We start from the raw sequence: 22,560 nt of genomic DNA, 5'->3' as shown, positions 1-22,560 counted from the left end.
TAATATATATATATATATATATATATATATATATATATATATATATATATATATATATTAGTATAACCTAATATCCTAATAGTTCTATCAAAATAAAGACTTGGCTCAGTGTGAGAGCTTTTACTTCAGAATCCATAAACCAGGACTAAACCAGGACCAAACCAGGACTAAACCAGGACCAAACCAGGACTAAACCAGGACTAAACCAGGACTAAACCAGGACTAAACCAGGTCTAAACCAGGTCTAAACCAGGACTAAACAAAGATTGAAACGAGACCAAACCCAGTCTAAAATGGGGAGAAAAAAAATACATAATTTTTTCCTTCACTTCATGGTTCTTTCACACAGAGGCAGTTAAACCGTCGGAGCATCAGCTAAAACCAACGTTTCTTCATTTTTATTCAGTTTAATGTTCAAGTTAATGTTTGTGTTTATGGCGTTTATGACGTTTGTGCTTTAAAAAAATAATTTAAAACTATCATTTTCATATTATCATTGTTTGAAAATGTTTAGTGTATTTTCTGTAATCCAGGTTTAGTACAAACGTCCAGAAAGTTGAGCAATGATGAAGAACATGGACCCAACTGGACCCAACTGGACCCGACTGGACCCGACTGGACCCGACCGGAGCCAACTGGACCCAACTAGACCCGACTGGACCCGACTGGACCCGACTGGACCCGACTGGACCCGACCGGAGCCAACTGGACCCAACTAGACCCGACTGGACCCGACTGGACCCGACTGGACCCAACTGGACCCAACTAGACCCGACTGGACCCGACTGGACCCGACTGGACCCAACTGGACCCAACTAGACCCGACTGGACCCGACTGGACCCGACTGGACCCAACCGGACTCGACCGGACTCGACCGGACTCGACTGGACCCGACTGGACCCAACTGGACCCAACTGGACCCAACTGGACACAGCTTGACACGGGTTTACGACGCCGTGCAGCGTGAACAGTTTAAATAAAGTCTTGGGGGCGGGGCCAGTGTGGGCGTGGTCCTTCACATGTCTCCATTGGCCTCGGCTGCAGCTTCTGATTTATTTAGAGGTTTCATTTCAGCTCTGTGGACACAAAACACACAAACACATCAACATTATTAGATTGGAGGGAAGACCAGATCCAGGCCAGGTCCAGACCAAGTCAAGACCAGGTCCAGACCAGGTCCAGACCAAGTCCAGACCAGGTCCAGACCAAGTCCAGATTTCACAGTGACACTGAACATTTTTCCCCATGAAAGTTGTGAAAACTTAGAAACAGATCACAACTATTGCTCCAATCAATTACAAAAGAGGCGTAAAATGTTTATATATAAAAAGAGGATTAAACTGATTAAAACAAAAATATAGTGTCAAAACCAGATTTAGAGAGACTTATCCACGCGTTTGTCTCCAGTAGATTAGACTACTGTAACGGCCTGCTCACTGGCCTCTCCAAACGAGCTGTAAAACAGCTGCAGTACATCCAGAACGCTGCTGCTCGGGTCCTGACTAGAACCAGGAAGTATGATCACATTAGTCCTGTTCTCAGGTCCCTGCACTGGCTCCTGTGGCTCAGAGAATAGACTTTAAAGCAGCTCTGCTTGTGTACAAGTCTCTCCATGGCCTAGCACCAAAGTACATCTTGGATATGTTAGTGCCATATGAACCATCTCGGACTCTGAGGACCTCAGGGACCGGCCTCCTGCTGGTGCCCAGAGTCAGGACAAAACATGGGGAATCTGCGTTTCAGTTTTATGCAGCTAAAATCTAGAACATTCTTCCTGAAGATGTGAGACAGGCTTCTACTCTGACAATGTTCAAATCTAAGCTAAAAACAGTTTTGTTTAGCTGCGCATATGACTGAAGGGATTTTTTCTTTGCACTCTTCTCTTTTGTTTGTGATTTTATTAGTTTAGAAAATCAGTTGGATTGATAATTTTTAATTTAGTTAATTTTATTGTATTTCTGTAATTTCTTTGTGATTTGAATGCATTTTTCCTGCTGTGAAGCACTTTGAATTGCCTTGTGTATGAAATGTGCTCTACAAATAAACTTGCCTTGCCTTTAAAAAACAGATTGTAATGTTTTGCTTGATAAACAGACTCTGTGCACGTTAGCCGTTAGCATATGCTACTTTCGGTTGTGAAACTCCAGATGGAGAAGTGTTTCCTGTTAGCATTAGCCCCGCGTTAGCCCCTCCTCACTCGTTTGTGTGTAATTAATCCTCAACAAGTCATTAAGAAAAAACTTTTACTGTGAACGTGACGTCTCAAAATATCCACAGAATAAAGGTAAATATAAGTCTGCTAACATTGTGCTAATGTGTAAATATAAGTGCTAACATTGTGCTAATGTGTAAATATAAGTCTGCTAACATTGTGCTAATGTGTAAATATAAGTGCTAACATTGTGCTAATGTGTAAATATAAGCGCTAACATTGTGCTAATGTGTAAATATAAGTGCTAACATTGTGCTAATGTGTAAATATAAGCGCTAACATTGTGCTAATGTGTAAATATAAGTCTGCTAACGTTGTGCTAATGTGTAAATATAAGTGCTAACATTGTGCTAATGTGTGAATATAAGCGCTAACATTGTGCTAATGTGTAAATATAAGTCTGCTAACATTGTGCTAATGTGTAAATATAAGTCTGCTAACATTGTGCTAATGTGTAAATATAAGTGCTAACATTGTGCTAATGTGTGAATATAAGCGCTAACATTGTGCTAATGTGTAAATATAAGTCTGCTAACATTGTGCTAATGTGTAAATATAAGTCTGTTAACATTGTGCTAATGTGTAAATATAAGTCTGCTAACATTGTGCTAATGTGTAAATATAAGTGCTAACATTGTGCTAATGTGTAAATATAAGTCTGTTAACATTGTGCTAATGTGTAAATATAAGTGCTAACATTGTGCTAATGTGTAAATATAAGCGCTAACATTGTGCTAATGTGTAAATATAAGTCTGCTAACATTGTGCTAATGTGTAAATATAAGTCTGCTAACATTGTGCTAATGTGTAAATATAAGCGCTAACATTGTGCTAATGTGTAAATATAAGTCTGCTAACATTGTGCTAATGTGTAAATATAAGTGCTAACATTGTGCTAATGTGTAAATATAAGCGCTAACATTGTGCTAATGTGTAAATATAAGTCTGCTAACATTGTCCTAATGTGTAAATATAAGTGCTAACATTGTGCTAATGTGTAAATATAAGTGCTAACATTGTGCTAATGTGTAAATATAAGTCTGCTAACATTGTGCTAATGTGTAAATATAAGTGCTAACATTGTGCTAATGTGTAAATATAAGTCTGCTAACATTGTGCTAATGTGTAAATATAAGTCTGCTAAAATTGTGCTAATGTGTAAATATAAGCGCTAACATTGTGCTAATGTGTAAATATAAGTCTGCTAACATTGTGCTAATGTGTAAATATAAGTGCTAACATTGTGCTAATGTGTAAATATAAGCGCTAACATTGTGCTAATGTGTAAATATAAGTCTGCTAACATTGTGCTAATGTGTAAATATAAGTCTGCTAACATTGTGCTAATGTGTAAATATAAGTGCTAACATTGTGCTAATGTGTAAATATAAGTGCTGACATTGTGTTAATGTGTAAATATAAGCGCTAACATTGTGCTAATGTGTAAATATAAGTGCTAACATTGTGCTAAAGTGTAAATATAAGCGCTAACATTGTGCTAATGTGTAAATATAAGTCTGCTAACATTGTGCTAATGTGTAAATATAAGTCTGCTAACATTGTGCTAATGTGTAAATATAAGTTTGCTAACATTGTGCTAATGTGTAAAAATAAGCGCTAACATTGTGCTAATGTGTAAATATAAGTGCTAACATTGTGCTAATGTGTAAATATAAGTCTGCTAACATTGTGCTAATGTGTAAATATAAGTCTGCTAACATTGTGCTAATGTGTAAATATAAGCGCTAACATTGTGCTAATGTGTAAATATAAGTGCCAACATTGTGCTAATGTGTAAATATAAGTCTGCTAACATTGTGCTAATGTGTAAATATAAGTGCTAACATTGTGCTAATGTGTAAATATAAGTCTGCTAACATTGTGCTAATGTGTAAATATAAGTCTGCTAACATTGTGCTAATGTGTAAATATAAGTCTGTTAACATTGTGCTAATGTGTAAATATAAGTCTGTTAACATTGTGCTAATGTGTAAATATAAGTGCTAACATTGTGCTAATGTGTAAATATAAGTCTGCTAATATTGTGCTAATGTGTAAATATAAGTTAACATTGTGCTAATGTGTAAATATAAGTGCTAACATTGTGCTAATGTGTAAATATAAGTCTGCTAATATTGTGCTAATGTGTAAATATAAGTGCTAACATTGTGCTAATGTGTAAATATAAGTCTGCTAACATTGTGCTAATGCTAATGTGGTCTGTCTTCGGCTAAACAGAAGTCTCACACTATTTTACTTTGTCTTTGTGATTCCATGAAATGCAAATCATATTTAAAGTTTGCTAAATTTCAAGAGTATATATATTTTTTTTTTTTATCTAAGACTTGCTAAAGACTAAAACCAACTAAACATGAGTAAGTGAAGTAAATGTCTCAAGCAGTTTTCACTTTTAGGTCCAATATACAATAAACGTGGACTTTTGGTTGTGCTCAGGGTCAAAGGTCAAGTACAATAACATTACAGTGAGTAAAGTGAAGAGGGAAGAACAATATAGAGATAATAAAAACTCTAAACTTACTCATTCGATGGCGATGGCGAAGGTGTCTGAAAAAATATATTTATAGATATTTTAGTGACTTTAATCTATTATTATTACTACTTCCATATCGTAATATCCCATAATCATAGCTGTTTATGGTCATTTTAGCATATGAACTGAAAATAAATGTATTCAAATCTGTTCTCCTCTCACCCCTGCAGTATTCTTTCCTTCATCACTTTTTTTTTGACGGCGTCTGCATTGAACGATTCCAACGACCAGTGAAACCACTCCTACGACCAACACGGGAACCAACACGCCCATGATGACAGGTGTGTGATCTGAAACAAATGCAGGTGAGATGTTTTCAGCTGGATAAACTGTTCAATGATTAGAAAACTGCAGTAGAACAGTTATAGTTATGCAGTAGTTATATTTAAAAAAACAATATTCTACAGTATTCTGTATTCTAGACCTGGTTTAGTCCTGGTTTAGTTCTGGTTTAGTTCTGGTTTAGTCCTGGTTTAGTCCTGGTTTAGTCTTGGTTTAGTCTTGGTTTAGTCCTGGTTTAGACCTGGTTTAGAGCTGGTTTAGACCTGGTTTGGACCTGGTTTAGACCTGGTTTGGACCTGGTTTAGTCCTGGTTAAGACCTGGTTTAGTCCTGGTTTAGTCTTGATTTAGTCCTGGTTTAGTCCTGGTTTAGACCTGGTTTTGTCCTGGTTTAGTCCTGGTTTAGTCTTGGTTTAGACCTGGTTTAGTCCTGGTTTAGACCTGGTTTAGACCTGGTTTAGTCTTGGTTTAGACCTGGTTTAGACCTGGTTTAGACCTGGTTTAGTCCTGGTTTAGACCTGGTTTAGTCTTGGTTTGGACCTGGTTTAGACCTGGTTTAGTCCTGGTTAAGACCTGGTTTAGACCTGGTCTAGACCTGGTCAAGACCTGGTTTAGTCCTGGTTTAGACCCGGTTTAGACCCGGTTTAGTCCCGGTTTAGACCAGGTTTGGTCCTGGTTTAGTCCTGGTTTAGACCTGGTTTAGACCTGGTTTAGACCTGGTTTAGACCTGCTTTAGACCTGCTTTAATCCTGGTTTAGACCTGGTTTAGACCTGGTTTAGGCCTGGTTTGGACCTGGTTTAGGCCTGGTTTAGACCTGGTTCAGATCTGGTTCAGACCTGGTTTAGTCCTGGTTTAGACCTGGTTTAGGCCTAATTTAGTCCTGGTTTAGACCTGGTTTAGACCTGGTTTAGACCTGGTTTAGTCCTGGTTTAGACCTGGTTTAGTCCTGGTTTCGTCTTGGTTTAGTCCTGGTTTAGTCCTGGTTTAGACCTGGTTTTGTCCTGGTTTAGTCCTGGTTTAGTCTTGGTTTAGACCTGGTTTAGTCCTGGTTTAGACCTGGTTTAGACCTGGTTTAGTCCTGGTTTAGTCCTGGGGTAGACCTGGTTTAGACCTGGTTCAGGCCTGGTTTAGTCCTGGTTTAGACCTGGTTTAGACCTGGTTTAGACCTGGTTTAGTCCTGGTTTAGACCTGGTTTATTCCTGGTTTCGTTCTGGTTTAGACCTGGTTTAGACCTGGTTTAGACCTGGTTTAGTCCTGGTTTAGACCTGGTTTAGCCCTGGTTTAGACCTGGTTTAGTCCTGGTTTAGACCTGGTTTAGTCCTGGTTTATACCTGGTTTAGTCCTGATTCAGACCTGGTTTAGACCTGGTTTAGACCTGGTTTAGTCCTGGTTTAGACCTGGTTTAGACCTGGTTTAGTCCTGGTTTAGACCTGGTTTAGACCTGGTTTAGTCCTGGTTTAGTCCTGGTTTAGTCCTGGTTTAGTCCTGGTTTAGACCTGGTTTAGACCTGGTTTAGACCTGGTTTAGTCCTGGTTTAGACCTGGTTTAGACCTGGTTTAGACCTGGTTTAGACCTGGTTTAGTCCTGGTTTAGACCTGGTTTAGACCTGGTTTAGTCCTGGTTTAGTCCTGGTTTAGAAATGGTTTAGTCCTGGTTTAGTCCTGGTTTATTCCTGGTTTAGACCTGGTTTTGACCTGGTTTAGTCCTGGTTTAGACCTGGTTTAGACCTGGTTTAGACCTGGTTTAGTCCTGGTTTACCTGCTTGTAGAGCTTCTCTCACTCTCACTTCAGTGCTGGTTTAGACCTGGTTTAGTCCTGGTTTAGTCCTGGTTTAGACCTGGTTTAGACCTGGTTTAGACCTGGTTTAGTCCTGGTTTAGTCCTGGTTTAGACCTAGTTTAGACCTGGTTTAGACCTGGTTTGGACCTGGTTTAGTCCTGGTTTAGTCCTGGTTTAGAACTGGTTTAGTCCTGGTTTAGACCTGGTTTAGACCTGGTTTAGTCCTGGTTTAGTCCTGGGGTAGACCTGGTTTAGACCTGGTTTAGTCCTGGTTTAGTCCTGGTTTAGTCCTGGTTTAGACCTGGTTTAGACCTGGTTTAGTCCTGGTTTAGTCCTGGTTTAGACCTGGTTTAGACCTGGTTTAGACCTGGTTTAGTCCTGGTTTAGACCTGGTTTAGACCTGGTTTAGTCCTGGTTTAGTCCTGGTTTAGAAATGGTTTAGACCTGGTTTAGTCCTGGTTTATTCCTGGTTTATTCCTGGTTTATACCTGGTTTTGACCTGGTTTAGTCCTGGTTTAGACCTGGTTTATTCCTGGTTTCGTTCTGGTTTAGTCCTGGTTTAGTCCTGGTTTAGTTCTGGTTTAGACCTGGTTTAGACCTGGTTTAGTCCTGGTTTAGACCTAGTTTAGTCCTGGTTTATACCTGGTTTAGTCCTGATTTAGACCTCGTTTAGTCCTGGTTTAGTCCTGGTTAAGTCCTGGTTTACCTGCTTGTAGAGCTTCTCTCACTCTCACTTCAGTGCTGGTTTAGACCTGGTTTAGTCCTGGTTTAGACCTGGTTTAGACCTGGTTTAGTCCTGGTTTAGTCTTGGTTTAGACTCGGTTTAGACCTGGTTTAGTCCCAGTTTAGACCAGGTTTGGTCCTGGTTTAGTCCTGGTTTAGACCTGGTTTAGACCTGGTTTAGACCTGGTTTAGTCCTGGTTTAGACCTGGTTTAGTCTTGGTTTAGACCTGGTTTAGACCTGCTTTAGACCTGCTTTAATCCTGGTTTAGACCTGGTTTAGGCCTGGTTTAGACCTGGTTTAGGCCTGGTTTAGACCTGGTTCAGACCTGGTTCAGAACTGGTTCAGACCTGGTTTAGTCCTGGTTTAGACCTGGTTTAGGCCTGGTTTAGGCCTGGTTTAGTCCTGGTTTAGACCTGGTTTAGATCTGGTTTAGAACTGGTTTAGTCCTGGTTTAGACCTGGTTTAGACCTGGTTTAGACCTGGTTTAGACCTGGTTTAGTCCTGGTTTAGACCTGGTTTAGTCCTGGTTTAGTCCTGGTTTAGACCTGGTTTTGTCCTGGTTTAGTCCTGGTTTAGTCTTGGTTTAGACCTGGTTTAGACCTGGTTTTGTCCTGGTTTAGTCCTGGTTTAGTCTTGGTTTAGACCTGGTTTAGTCCTGGTTTATTCCTGGTTTAGACCTGGTTTTGACCTGGTTTAGTCCTGGTTTAGACCTGGTTTAGACCTGGTTTAGACCTGGTTTAGACCTGGTTTAGACCTGGTTTAGACCTGGTTTAGTCCTGGTTTACCTGCTTGTAGAGCTTCTCTCACTCTCACTTCAGTGCTGGTTTAGACCTGGTTTAGTCCTGGTTTAGTCCTGGTTTAGACCTGGTTTAGACCTGGTTTAGACCTGGTTTAGTCCTGGTTTAGTCCTGGTTTAGACCTAGTTTAGACCTGGTTTAGACCTGGTTTGGACCTGGTTTAGTCCTGGTTTAGTCCTGGTTTAGAACTGGTTTAGTCCTGGTTTAGACCTGGTTTAGACCTGGTTTAGTCCTGGTTTAGTCCTGGGGTAGACCTGGTTTAGACCTGGTTTAGTCCTGGTTTAGTCCTGGTTTAGTCCTGGTTTAGACCTGGTTTAGACCTGGTTTAGTCCTGGTTTAGTCCTGGTTTAGACCTGGTTTAGACCTGGTTTAGACCTGGTTTAGTCCTGGTTTAGACCTGGTTTAGACCTGGTTTAGTCCTGGTTTAGTCCTGGTTTAGAAATGGTTTAGACCTGGTTTAGTCCTGGTTTATTCCTGGTTTATACCTGGTTTTGACCTGGTTTAGTCCTGGTTTAGACCTGGTTTATTCCTGGTTTCGTTCTGGTTTAGTCCTGGTTTAGTCCTGGTTTAGTTCTGGTTTAGACCTGGTTTAGACCTGGTTTAGTCCTGGTTTAGACCTAGTTTAGTCCTGGTTTATACCTGGTTTAGTCCTGATTTAGACCTCGTTTAGTCCTGGTTTAGTCCTGGTTAAGTCCTGGTTTACCTGCTTGTAGAGCTTCTCTCACTCTCACTTCAGTGCTGGTTTAGACCTGGTTTAGTCCTGGTTTAGACCTGGTTTAGACCTGGTTTAGTCCTGGTTTAGTCTTGGTTTAGACTCGGTTTAGACCTGGTTTAGTCCCAGTTTAGACCAGGTTTGGTCCTGGTTTAGTCCTGGTTTAGACCTGGTTTAGACCTGGTTTAGACCTGGTTTAGTCCTGGTTTAGACCTGGTTTAGTCTTGGTTTAGACCTGGTTTAGACCTGCTTTAGACCTGCTTTAATCCTGGTTTAGACCTGGTTTAGGCCTGGTTTAGACCTGGTTTAGGCCTGGTTTAGACCTGGTTCAGACCTGGTTCAGACCTGGTTCAGACCTGGTTTAGTCCTGGTTTAGACCTGGTTTAGACCTGGTTTAGTCCTGGTTTAGTCTTGGTTTAGACTCGGTTTAGACCTGGTTTAGTCCCAGTTTAGACCAGGTTTGGTCCTGGTTTAGTCCTGGTTTAGACCTGGTTTAGACCTGGTTTAGACCTGGTTTAGTCCTGGTTTAGACCTGGTTTAGTCTTGGTTTAGACCTGGTTTAGACCTGCTTTAGACCTGCTTTAATCCTGGTTTAGACCTGGTTTAGGCCTGGTTTAGACCTGGTTTAGGCCTGGTTTATACCTGGTTTAGTCCTGATTTAGACCTCGTTTAGTCCTGGTTTAGTCCTGGTTAAGTCCTGGTTTACCTGCTTGTAGAGCTTCTCTCACTCTCACTTCAGTGCTGGTTTAGACCTGGTTTAGTCCTGGTTTAGACCTGGTTAAGACCTGGTTTAGTCCTGGTTTAGTCTTGGTTTGGACCTGGTTTAGACCTGGTTTAGTCCTGGTTTAGACCTGGTTTAGACCTGGTTTAGTCCTGGTTTAGTCCTGGTTTAGTCCTGGTTTAGTCCTGGTTTAGACCTGGTTTAGACCTGGTTTAGACCTGGTTTAGTCCTGGTTTAGACCTGGTTTAGACCTGGTTTAGACCTGGTTTAGTCCTGGTTTAGACCTGGTTTAGACCTGGTTTAGTCCTGGTTTAGTCCTGGTTTAGAAATGGTTTAGTCCTGGTTTAGTCCTGGTTTATTCCTGGTTTAGACCTGGTTTTGACCTGGTTTAGTCCTGGTTTAGACCTGGTTTAGACCTGGTTTAGACCTGGTTTAGACCTGGTTTAGACCTGGTTTAGTCCTGGTTTACCTGCTTGTAGAGCTTCTCTCACTCTCACTTCAGTGCTGGTTTAGACCTGGTTTAGTCCTGGTTTAGTCCTGGTTTAGACCTGGTTTAGACCTGGTTTAGACCTGGTTTAGTCCTGGTTTAGTCCTGGTTTAGACCTAGTTTAGACCTGGTTTAGACCTGGTTTGGACCTGGTTTAGTCCTGGTTTAGTCCTGGTTTAGAACTGGTTTAGTCCTGGTTTAGACCTGGTTTAGACCTGGTTTAGTCCTGGTTTAGTCCTGGGGTAGACCTGGTTTAGACCTGGTTTAGTCCTGGTTTAGTCCTGGTTTAGTCCTGGTTTAGACCTGGTTTAGACCTGGTTTAGTCCTGGTTTAGTCCTGGTTTAGACCTGGTTTAGACCTGGTTTAGACCTGGTTTAGTCCTGGTTTAGACCTGGTTTAGACCTGGTTTAGTCCTGGTTTAGTCCTGGTTTAGAAATGGTTTAGACCTGGTTTAGTCCTGGTTTATTCCTGGTTTATACCTGGTTTTGACCTGGTTTAGTCCTGGTTTAGACCTGGTTTATTCCTGGTTTCGTTCTGGTTTAGTCCTGGTTTAGTCCTGGTTTAGTTCTGGTTTAGACCTGGTTTAGACCTGGTTTAGTCCTGGTTTAGACCTAGTTTAGTCCTGGTTTATACCTGGTTTAGTCCTGATTTAGACCTCGTTTAGTCCTGGTTTAGTCCTGGTTAAGTCCTGGTTTACCTGCTTGTAGAGCTTCTCTCACTCTCACTTCAGTGCTGGTTTAGACCTGGTTTAGTCCTGGTTTAGACCTGGTTTAGACCTGGTTTAGTCCTGGTTTAGTCTTGGTTTAGACTCGGTTTAGACCTGGTTTAGTCCCAGTTTAGACCAGGTTTGGTCCTGGTTTAGTCCTGGTTTAGACCTGGTTTAGACCTGGTTTAGACCTGGTTTAGTCCTGGTTTAGACCTGGTTTAGTCTTGGTTTAGACCTGGTTTAGACCTGCTTTAGACCTGCTTTAATCCTGGTTTAGACCTGGTTTAGGCCTGGTTTAGACCTGGTTTAGGCCTGGTTTAGACCTGGTTCAGACCTGGTTCAGACCTGGTTCAGACCTGGTTTAGTCCTGGTTTAGACCTGGTTTAGGCCTGGTTTAGGCCTGGTTTAGTCCTGGTTTAGACCTGGTTTAGATCTGGTTTAGAACTGGTTTAGTCCTGGTTTAGACCTGGTTTAGACCTGGTTTAGACCTGGTTTAGACCTGGTTTAGTCCTGGTTTAGACCTGGTTTAGTCCTGGTTTAGTCCTGGTTTAGACCTGGTTTTGTCCTGGTTTAGTCCTGGTTTAGTCTTGGTTTAGACCTGGTTTAGACCTGGTTTTGTCCTGGTTTAGTCCTGGTTTAGTCTTGGTTTAGACCTGGTTTAGTCCTGGTTTAGACCTGGTTTAGACCTGGTTTAGTCTTGGTTTAGACCTGGTTTAGACCTGGTTTAGACCTGGTTTAGTCCTGGTTTAGACCTGGTTTAGTCTTGGTTTAGACCTGGTTTGGACCTGGTTTAGTCCTGGTTAAGACCTGGTTTAGTCCTGGTTTAGACCTGGTTTAGACCTGGTTTAGTCCTGGTTAAGACCTGGTTTAGTCCTGGTTTAGACCCGGTTTAGACCCGGTTTAGTCCCGGTTTAGACCAGGTTTGGTCCTCGTTTAGTCCTGGTTTAGACCTGGTTTAGACCTGGTTTAGACCTGCTTTAGACCTGCTTTAGACCTGCTTTAATCCTGGTTTAGACCTGGTTTAGACCTGGTTTAGGCCTGGTTTAGACCTGGTTCAGACCTGGTTCAGACCTGGTTTAGTCCTGGTTTAGACCTGGTTTAGGCCTGGTTCAGGCCTGGTTTAGTCCTGGTTTAGACCTGGTTTAGACCTGGTTTAGACCTGGTTTAGTCCTGGTTTAGACCTGGTTTATTCCTGGTTTCGTTCTGGTTTAGACCTGGTTTAGTCCTGGTTTAGACCTGGTTTAGACCTGGTTTAGACCTGGTTTAGTCCTGGTTTAGACCTGGTTTAGCCCTGGTTTAGACCTGGTTAAGTGCTGGTTTAGACCTGGTTTAGTCCTGGTTTATACCTGGTTTAGTCCTGATTCAGACCTGGTTTAGACCTGGTTTAGACCTGGTTTAGTCCTGGTTTAGACCTGGTTTAGACCTGGTTTAGTCCTGGTTTAGACCTGGTTTAGACCTGGTTTAGTCCTGGTTTAGTCCTGGTTTAGTCCTGGTTTAGTCCTGGTTTAGACCTGGTTTAGACCTGGTTTAGACCTGGTTTAGTCCTGGTTTAGACCTGGTTTAGACCTGGTTTAGACCTGGTTTAGTCCTGGTTTAGACCTGGTTTAGACCTGGTTTAGTCCTGGTTTAGACCTGGTTTAGACCTGGTTTAGACCTGGTTTAGACCTGGTTTAGACCTGGTTTGGACCTGGTTTAGACCTGGTTTAGTCCTGGTTTAGTCCTGGTTTAGACCTGGTTTAGACCTGGTTTAGTCCTGGTTTAGTCCTGGTTTAGAAATGGTTTAGTCCTGGTTTAGTCCTGGTTTATTCCTGGTTTAGACCTGGTTTTGACCTGGTTTAGTCCTGGTTTAGACCTGGTTTAGACCTGGTTTAGTCCTGGTTTAGACCTGGTTTAGACCTGGTTTAGACCTGGTTTAGACCTGGTTTAGACCTGGTTTAGACCTGGTTTGGACCTGGTTTAGTCCTGGTTTACCTGCTTGTAGAGCTTCTCTCACTCTCACTTCAGTGCTGGTTTAGACCTGGTTTAGTCCTGGTTTAGTCCTGGTTTAGACCTGGTTTAGACCTGGTTTAGTCCTGGTTTAGTCCTGGTTTAGACCTAGTTTAGACCTGGCTTAGACCTGGTTTGGACCTGGTTTAGTCCTGGTTTAGTCCTGGTTTAGAACTGGTTTTGTCCTGGTTTAGACCTGGTTTAGACCTGGTTTAGTCCTGGTTTAGACCTGGTTTAGACCTGGTTTAGTCCTGGTTTAGTCCTGGGGTAGACCTGGTTTAGACCTGGTTTAGTCCTGGTTTAGTCCTGGTTTAGTCCTGGTTTAGACCTGGTTTAGACCTGGTTTAGTCCTGGTTTAGTCCTGGTTTAGACCTGGTTTAGACCTGGTTTAGTCCTGGTTTAGACCTGGTTTAGACCTGGTTTAGTCCTGGTTTAGTCCTGGTTTAGAAATGGTTTAGACCTGGTTTAGTCCTGGTTTATTCCTGGTTTATACCTGGTTTTGACCTGGTTTAGTCCTGGTTTAGACCTGGTTTAGACCTGGTTTAGTCCTGGTTTAGACCTGGTTTAGACCTGGTTTAGTCCTGGTTTAGTCCTGGTTTAGAACTGGTTTAGTCCTGGTTTAGACCTGGTTTAGACCTGGTTTAGACCTGGTTTAGACCTGGTTTAGTCCTGGTTTAGACCTGGTTTAGTCCTGGTTTAGTCCTGGTTTAGACCTGGTTTAGACCTGGTTTAGTCCTGGTTTAGTCTTGGTTCAGACTCGGTTTAGACCTGGTTTAGTCCCAGTTTAGACCAGGTTTGGTCCTGGTTTAGTCCTGGTTTAGACCTGGTTTAGACCTGGTTTAGACCTGGTTTAGTCCTGGTTTAGACCTGGTTTAGTCTTGGTTTAGACCTGGTTTAGACCTGCTTTAGACCTGCTTTAATCCTGGTTTAGACCTGGTTTAGGCCTGGTTTAGACCTGGTTTAGGCCTGGTTTAGACCTGGTTCAGACCTGGTTCAGACCTGGTTCAGACCTGGTTTAGTCCTGGTTTAGACCTGGTTTAGGCCTGGTTTAGGCCTGGTTTAGTCCTGGTTTAGACCTGGTTTAGATCTGGTTTAGAACTGGTTTAGTCCTGGTTTAGACCTGGTTTAGACCTGGTTTAGACCTGGTTTAGACCTGGTTTAGTCCTGGTTTAGACCTGGTTTAGTCCTGGTTTAGTCCTGGTTTAGACCTGGTTTTGTCCTGGTTTAGTCCTGGTTTAGTCTTGGTTTAGACCTGGTTTAGACCTGGTTTTGTCCTGGTTTAGTCCTGGTTTAGTTTTGGTTTAGACCTGGTTTAGTCCTGGTTTAGACCTGGTTTAGACCTGGTTTAGTCTTGGTTTAGACCTGGTTTAGACCTGGTTTAGACCTGGTTTAGTCCTGGTTTAGACCTGGTTTAGTCTTGGTTTAGACCTGGTTTGGACCTGGTTTAGTCCTGGTTAAGACCTGGTTTAGTCCTGGTTTAGACCTGGTTTAGACCTGGTTTAGTCCTGGTTAAGACCTGGTTTAGTCCTGGTTTAGACCCGGTTTAGACCCGGTTTAGTCCCGGTTTAGACCAGGTTTGGTCCTCGTTTAGTCCTGGTTTAGACCTGGTTTAGACCTGGTTTAGACCTGCTTTAGACCTGCTTTAGACCTGCTTTAATCCTGGTTTAGACCTGGTTTAGACCTGGTTTAGGCCTGGTTTAGACCTGGTTCAGACCTGGTTCAGACCTGGTTTAGTCCTGGTTTAGACCTGGTTTAGGCCTGGTTCAGGCCTGGTTTAGTCCTGGTTTAGACCTGGTTTAGACCTGGTTTAGACCTGGTTTAGTCCTGGTTTAGACCTGGTTTATTCCTGGTTTCGTTCTGGTTTAGACCTGGTTTAGTCCTGGTTTAGACCTGGTTTAGACCTGGTTTAGACCTGGTTTAGTCCTGGTTTAGACCTGGTTTAGCCCTGGTTTAGACCTGGTTAAGTCCTGGTTTAGACCTGGTTTAGTCCTGGTTTATACCTGGTTTAGTCCTGATTCAGACCTGGTTTAGACCTGGTTTAGACCTGGTTTAGTCCTGGTTTAGACCTGGTTTAGACCTGGTTTAGTCCTGGTTTAGACCTGGTTTAGACCTGGTTTAGTCCTGGTTTAGTCCTGGTTTAGTCCTGGTTTAGTCCTGGTTTAGACCTGGTTTAGACCTGGTTTAGACCTGGTTTAGTCCTGGTTTAGACCTGGTTTAGACCTGGTTTAGACCTGGTTTAGTCCTGGTTTAGACCTGGTTTAGACCTGGTTTAGTCCTGGTTTAGACCTGGTTTAGACCTGGTTTAGACCTGGTTTAGACCTGGTTTGGACCTGGTTTAGACCTGGTTTAGTCCTGGTTTAGTCCTGGTTTAGACCTGGTTTAGACCTGGTTTAGTCCTGGTTTAGTCCTGGTTTAGAAATGGTTTAGTCCTGGTTTAGTCCTGGTTTATTCCTGGTTTAGACCTGGTTTTGACCTGGTTTAGTCCTGGTTTAGACCTGGTTTAGACCTGGTTTAGTCCTGGTTTAGACCTGGTTTAGACCTGGTTTAGTCCTGGTTTAGACCTGGTTTAGACCTGGTTTAGACCTGGTTTGGACCTGGTTTAGTCCTGGTTTACCTGCTTGTAGAGCTTCTCTCACTCTCACTTCAGTGCTGGTTTAGACCTGGTTTAGTCCTGGTTTAGTCCTGGTTTAGACCTGGTTTAGACCTGGTTTAGTCCTGGTTTAGTCCTGGTTTAGACCTAGTTTAGACCTGGTTTAGACCTGGTTTGGACCTGGTTTAGTCCTGGTTTAGTCCTGGTTTAGAACTGGTTTTGTCCTGGTTTAGACCTGGTTTAGACCTGGTTTAGTCCTGGTTTAGACCTGGTTTAGACCTGGTTTAGTCCTGGTTTAGTCCTGGGGTAGACCTGGTTTAGACCTGGTTTAGTCCTGGTTTAGTCCTGGTTTAGTCCTGGTTTAGACCTGGTTTAGACCTGGTTTAGTCCTGGTTTAGTCCTGGTTTAGACCTGGTTTAGACCTGGTTTAGACCTGGTTTAGTCCTGGTTTAGACCTGGTTTAGACCTGGTTTAGTCCTGGTTTAGTCCTGGTTTAGAAATGGTTTAGACCTGGTTTAGTCCTGGTTTATTCCTGGTTTATACCTGGTTTAGACCTGGTTTAGACCTGGTTTAGTCCTGGTTTAGACCTGGTTTAGTCTTGGTTTAGACCTGGTTTGGACCTGGTTTAGTCCTGGTTAAGACCTGGTTTAGTCCTGGTTTAGACCTGGTTTAGACCTGGTTTAGTCCTGGTTAAGACCTGGTTTAGTCCTGGTTTAGACCCGGTTTAGACCCGGTTTAGTCCCGGTTTAGACCAGGTTTGGTCCTCTTTTAGTCCTGGTTTAGACCTGGTTTAGACCTGGTTTAGACCTGCTTTAGACCTGCTTTAGACCTGCTTTAATCCTGGTTTAGACCTGGTTTAGACCTGGTTTAGGCCTGGTTTAGACCTGGTTCAGACCTGGTTCAGACCTGGTTTAGTCCTGGTTTAGACCTGGTTTAGGCCTGGTTCAGGCCTGGTTTAGTCCTGGTTTAGACCTGGTTTAGACCTGGTTTAGACCTGGTTTAGTCCTGGTTTAGACCTGGTTTATTCCTGGTTTCGTTCTGGTTTAGACCTGGTTTAGTCCTGGTTTAGACCTGGTTTAGACCTGGTTTAGACCTGGTTTAGTCCTGGTTTAGACCTGGTTTAGCCCTGGTTTAGACCTGGTTAAGTCCTGGTTTAGACCTGGTTTAGTCCTGGTTTATACCTGGTTTAGTCCTGATTCAGACCTGGTTTAGACCTGGTTTAGACCTGGTTTAGTCCTGGTTTAGACCTGGTTTAGACCTGGTTTAGTCCTGGTTTAGACCTGGTTTAGACCTGGTTTAGTCCTGGTTTAGTCCTGGTTTAGTCCTGGTTTAGTCCTGGTTTAGACCTGGTTTAGACCTGGTTTAGACCTGGTTTAGTCCTGGTTTAGACCTGGTTTAGACCTGGTTTAGACCTGGTTTAGTCCTGGTTTAGACCTGGTTTAGACCTGGTTTAGTCCTGGTTTAGACCTGGTTTAGACCTGGTTTAGACCTGGTTTAGACCTGGTTTGGACCTGGTTTAGACCTGGTTTAGTCCTGGTTTAGTCCTGGTTTAGACCTGGTTTAGACCTGGTTTAGTCCTGGTTTAGTCCTGGTTTAGAAATGGTTTAGTCCTGGTTTAGTCCTGGTTTATTCCTGGTTTAGACCTGGTTTTGACCTGGTTTAGTCCTGGTTTAGACCTGGTTTAGACCTGGTTTAGTCCTGGTTTAGACCTGGTTTAGACCTGGTTTAGACCTGGTTTGGACCTGGTTTAGTCCTGGTTTACCTGCTTGTAGAGCTTCTCTCACTCTCACTTCAGTGCTGGTTTAGACCTGGTTTAGTCCTGGTTTAGTCCTGGTTTAGACCTGGTTTAGACCTGGTTTAGTCCTGGTTTAGTCCTGGTTTAGACCTAGTTTAGACCTGGTTTAGACCTGGTTTGGACCTGGTTTAGTCCTGGTTTAGTCCTGGTTTAGAACTGGTTTTGTCCTGGTTTAGACCTGGTTTAGACCTGGTTTAGTCCTGGTTTAGACCTGGTTTAGACCTGGTTTAGTCCTGGTTTAGTCCTGGGGTAGACCTGGTTTAGACCTGGTTTAGTCCTGGTTTAGTCCTGGTTTAGTCCTGGTTTAGACCTGGTTTAGACCTGGTTTAGTCCTGGTTTAGTCCTGGTTTAGACCTGGTTTAGACCTGGTTTAGACCTGGTTTAGTCCTGGTTTAGACCTGGTTTAGACCTGGTTTAGTCCTGGTTTAGTCCTGGTTTAGAAATGGTTTAGACCTGGTTTAGTCCTGGTTTATTCCTGGTTTATACCTGGTTTAGACCTGGTTTAGTCCTGGTTTAGACCTGGTTTAGACCTGGTTTAGTCCTGGTTTAGACCTGGTTTAGACCTGGTTTAGTCCTGGTTTAGTCCTGGTTTAGAACTGGTTTAGTCCTGGTTTAGACCTGGTTTAGACCTGGTTTAGACCTGGTTTAGACCTGGTTTAGTCCTGGTTTAGACCTGGTTTAGTCCTGGTTTAGTCCTGGTTTAGACCTGGTTTAGACCTGGTTTTTTCCTGGTTTAGTCCTGGTTTAGTCTTGGTTTAGACCTGGTTTAGACCTGGTTTTGTCCTGGTTTAGTCCTGGTTTAGTCTTGGTTTAGACCTGGTTTAGTCCTGGTTTAGACCTGGTTTAGACCTGGTTTAGTCTTGGTTTAGACCTGGTTTAGACCTGGTTTAGACCTGGTTTAGTCCTGGTTTAGACCTGGTTTAGTCTTGGTTTAGACCTGGTTTAGACCTGGTTTAGTCCTGGTTAAGACCTGGTTTAGTCCTGGTTTAGACCTGGTTTAGACCTGGTTTAGTCCTGGTTAAGACCTGGTTTAGTCCTGGTTTAGACCCGGTTTAGACCCGGTTTAGTCCCGGTTTAGACCAGGTTTGGTCCTCGTTTAGTCCTGGTTTAGACCTGGTTTAGACCTGGTTTAGACCTGCTTTAGACCTGCTTTAGACCTGCTTTAATCCTGGTTTAGACCTGGTTTAGACCTGGTTTAGGCCTGGTTTAGACCTGGTTCAGACCTGGTTCAGACCTGGTTTAGTCCTGGTTTAGACCTGGTTTAGGCCTGGTTCAGGCCTGGTTTAGTCCTGGTTTAGACCTGGTTTAGACCTGGTTTAGACCTGGTTTAGTCCTGGTTTAGACCTGGTTTATTCCTGGTTTCGTTCTGGTTTAGACCTGGTTTAGTCCTGGTTTAGACCTGGTTTAGACCTGGTTTAGACCTGGTTTAGTCCTGGTTTAGACCTGGTTTAGCCCTGGTTTAGACCTGGTTAAGTCCTGGTTTAGACCTGGTTTAGTCCTGGTTTATACCTGGTTTAGTCCTGATTCAGACCTGGTTTAGACCTGGTTTAGACCTGGTTTAGTCCTGGTTTAGACCTGGTTTAGACCTGGTTTAGTCCTGGTTTAGACCTGGTTTAGACCTGGTTTAGTCCTGGTTTAGTCCTGGTTTAGTCCTGGTTTAGTCCTGGTTTAGACCTGGTTTAGACCTGGTTTAGACCTGGTTTAGTCCTGGTTTAGACCTGGTTTAGACCTGGTTTAGACCTGGTTTAGTCCTGGTTTAGACCTGGTTTAGACCTGGTTTAGTCCTGGTTTAGACCTGGTTTAGACCTGGTTTAGACCTGGTTTAGACCTGGTTTGGACCTGGTTTAGACCTGGTTTAGTCCTGGTTTAGTCCTGGTTTAGACCTGGTTTAGACCTGGTTTAGTCCTGGTTTAGTCCTGGTTTAGAAATGGTTTAGTCCTGGTTTAGTCCTGGTTTATTCCTGGTTTAGACCTGGTTTTGACCTGGTTTAGTCCTGGTTTAGACCTGGTTTAGACCTGGTTTAGTCCTGGTTTAGACCTGGTTTAGACCTGGTTTAGTCCTGGTTTAGACCTGGTTTAGACCTGGTTTAGACCTGGTTTGGACCTGGTTTAGTCCTGGTTTACCTGCTTGTAGAGCTTCTCTCACTCTCACTTCAGTGCTGGTTTAGACCTGGTTTAGTCCTGGTTTAGTCCTGGTTTAGACCTGGTTTAGACCTGGTTTAGTCCTGGTTTAGTCCTGGTTTAGACCTAGTTTAGACCTGGTTTAGACCTGGTTTGGACCTGGTTTAGTCCTGGTTTAGTCCTGGTTTAGAACTGGTTTTGTCCTGGTTTAGACCTGGTTTAGACCTGGTTTAGTCCTGGTTTAGACCTGGTTTAGACCTGGTTTAGTCCTGGTTTAGTCCTGGGGTAGACCTGGTTTAGACCTGGTTTAGTCCTGGTTTAGTCCTGGTTTAGTCCTGGTTTAGACCTGGTTTAGACCTGGTTTAGTCCTGGTTTAGTCCTGGTTTAGACCTGGTTTAGACCTGGTTTGGACCTGGTTTAGTCCTGGTTTAGACCTGGTTTAGACCTGGTTTAGTCCTGGTTTAGTCCTGGTTTAGAAATGGTTTAGACCTGGTTTAGTCCTGGTTTATTCCTGGTTTATACCTGGTTTAGACCTGGTTTAGTCCTGGTTTAGACCTGGTTTAGACCTGGTTTAGTCCTGGTTTAGACCTGGTTTAGACCTGGTTTAGTCCTGGTTTAGTCCTGGTTTAGAACTGGTTTAGTCCTGGTTTAGACCTGGTTTAGACCTGGTTTAGACCTGGTTTAGACCTGGTTTAGTCCTGGTTTAGACCTGGTTTAGTCCTGGTTTAGTCCTGGTTTAGACCTGGTTTAGACCTGGTTTTTTCCTGGTTTAGTCCTGGTTTAGTCTTGGTTTAGACCTGGTTTAGACCTGGTTTTGTCCTGGTTTAGTCCTGGTTTAGTCTTGGTTTAGACCTGGTTTAGTCTTGGTTTAGACCTGGTTTAGACCTGGTTTAGACCTGGTTTAGTCCTGGTTTAGACCTGGTTTAGTCTTGGTTTAGACCTGGTTTAGACCTGGTTTAGTCCTGGTTAAGACCTGGTTTAGTCCTGGTTTAGACCTGGTTTAGACCTGGTTTAGTCCTGGTTAAGACCTGGTTTAGTCCTGGTTTAGACCCGGTTTAGACCCGGTTTAGTCCCGGTTTAGACCAGGTTTGGTCCTCGTTTAGTCCTGGTTTAGACCTGGTTTAGACCTGGTTTAGACCTGCTTTAGACCTGCTTTAGACCTGCTTTAATCCTGGTTTAGACCTGGTTTAGACCTGGTTTAGACCTGGTTTGGACCTGGTTTAGTCCTGGTTTACCTGCTTGTATAGCTTCTCTCACTCTCACTTCAGTGCTGGTTTAGACCTGGTTTAGTCCTGCTTTAGACCTGGTTTAGACCTGGTTTAGTCCTGGTTTAGTCTTGGTTTAGACCCGGTTTAGACCCGGTTTAGTCCCAGTTTAGACCAGGTTTGGTCCTGGTTTAGTCCTGGTTTAGACCTGGTTTAGACCTGGTTTAGACCTGGTTTAGTCCTGGTTCAGACCTGGTTTAGGCCTGGTTCAGACCTGGTTCAGACCTGGTTCAGACCTGGTTTAGTCCTGGTTTAGACCTGGTTTAGGCCTGGTTTAGGCCTGGTTTAGTCCTGGTTTAGACCAGGTTTAGACCTGGTTTAGACCTGGTTTAGTCCTGGTTTAGACCTGGTTTAGTCCTGGTTTCGTTCTGGTTTAGTCCTGGTTTAGTCCTGGTTTAGTTCTGGTTTAGACCTGGTTTAGACCTGGTTTAGTCCTGCTTTAGTCCTGGTTTAATCCTGGTTTAGACCTGGTTTAGACCTGGTTTAGTCCTGGTTTAGACCTAGTTTAGACCTGGTTTAGACCTGGTTTAGTCCTGGTTTAGACCTGGTTTAATCCTGGTTTAGACCTGGTTTAGTCCTGGTTTAGACCTGGTTTAGTCCTGGTTTAGTCCTGGTTTAGACCTAGTTTAGTCCTGGTTTAGCCCTGGTTTAGACCTGGTTTAGTCCTGGTTTTGACCTGGTTTAGTCCTGGTTTAGTCCTGATTTAGACCTGGTTTAGACCTGGTTTAGACCTGGTTTAGTCCTGGTTTAGACCTGGTTTAGACCTGGTTTAGACCTGGTTTAGTCCTGGTTTAGTCCTGGTTTGGTCCTGGTTTAGACCTGGTTTAGACCTGGTTTAGACCTGGTTTAGTCCTGGTTTAGACCTGGTTTAGACCTGGTTTAGTCCTGGTTTAGACCTGGTTTAGACCTGGTTTAGACCTGGTTTAGACCTGGTTTGGACCTGGTTTAGACCTGGTTTAGACCTGGTTTAGTCCTGGTTTAGTCCTGGTTTAGACCTGGTTTAGACCTGGTTTAGTCCTGGTTTAGTCCTGGTTTAGAAATGGTTTAGTCCTGGTTTAGTCCTGGTTTATTCCTGGTTTAGACCTGGTTTAGACCTGGTTTAGTCCTGGTTTAGTCCTGGTTTAGTCCTGGTTTAGAAATGGTTTAGTCCTGGTTTAGTCCTGGTTTATTCCTGGTTTAGACCTGGTTTTGACCTGGTTTAGTCCTGGTTTAGACCTGGTTTAGACCTGGTTTAGTCCTGGTTTAGACCTGGTTTAGACCTGGTTTAGACCTGGTTTAGACCTGGTTTAGACCTGGTTTAGTCCTGGTTTACCTGCTTGTAGTGCTTCTCTCACTCTCACTTCAGTGCTGGTTTAGACCTGGTTTAGTCCTGGTTTAGTCCTGGTTTAGACCTGGTTTAGACCTGGTTTAGTCCTGGTTTAGTCCTGGTTTAGACCTAGTTTAGACCTGGTTTAGACCTGGTTTGGACCTGGTTTAGTCCTGGTTTAGTCCTGGTTTAGAACTGGTTTAGTCCTGGTTTAGACCTGGTTTAGACCTGGTTTAGTCCTGGTTTAGACCTAGTTTAGACCTGGTTTAGTCCTGGTTTAGTCCTGGGGTAGACCTGGTTTAGACCTGGTTTAGTCCTGGTTTAGTCCTGGTTTAGTCCTGGTTTAGACCTGGTTTAGACCTGGTTTAGTCCTGGTTTAGTCCTGGTTTAGACCTGGTTTAGACCTGGTTTAGACCTGGTTTAGTCCTGGTTTAGACCTGGTTTAGACCTGGTTTAGTCCTGGTTTAGTCCTGGTTTATACCTGGTTTTGACCTGGTTTAGTCCTGGTTTAGACCTGGTTTAGACCTG

General features: G+C 43.3%; 1 protein-coding gene across 2 annotated transcripts in view; it reads right to left on the bottom strand.

Annotated features, from left to right (window-relative positions):
• Nucleotides 1-83: 83 nt before the first annotated feature.
• LOC140364307 (uncharacterized) overlaps nt 84-22,560 on the bottom strand; it is a 50,066-nt gene continuing 27,589 nt past the window's right edge. Inside the window, exons 5-7 of one of the 2 annotated variants that reach the window (XM_072450405.1) lie at nt 4,927-5,054; nt 4,753-4,778; nt 84-1,077 (exon numbers count right to left, since the gene is read on the bottom strand). In XM_072450405.1, coding sequence (XP_072306506.1) covers nt 1,017-1,077; nt 4,753-4,778; nt 4,927-5,054 — 215 coding nt within the window. In that variant the 3' untranslated portion in view covers nt 84-1,016. The remainder of the gene's footprint in view (nt 1,078-4,752; nt 4,779-4,926; nt 5,055-22,560) is intronic. The other variant, XM_072450406.1, reaches the window with a different exon arrangement.

This window comes from Eucyclogobius newberryi, unplaced genomic scaffold, assembly GCF_026437365.1.
Source record: "Eucyclogobius newberryi isolate DKJ021-1_F unplaced genomic scaffold, fEucNew1.0.hap1 SCAF_18, whole genome shotgun sequence".
Taxonomy (NCBI): Eukaryota; Metazoa; Chordata; class Actinopteri; order Gobiiformes; family Gobiidae; genus Eucyclogobius; species Eucyclogobius newberryi.
The sequence above is the reverse complement of the archived record's forward strand: the minus strand, read 5'-3'. Positions and strand labels throughout refer to the sequence as shown.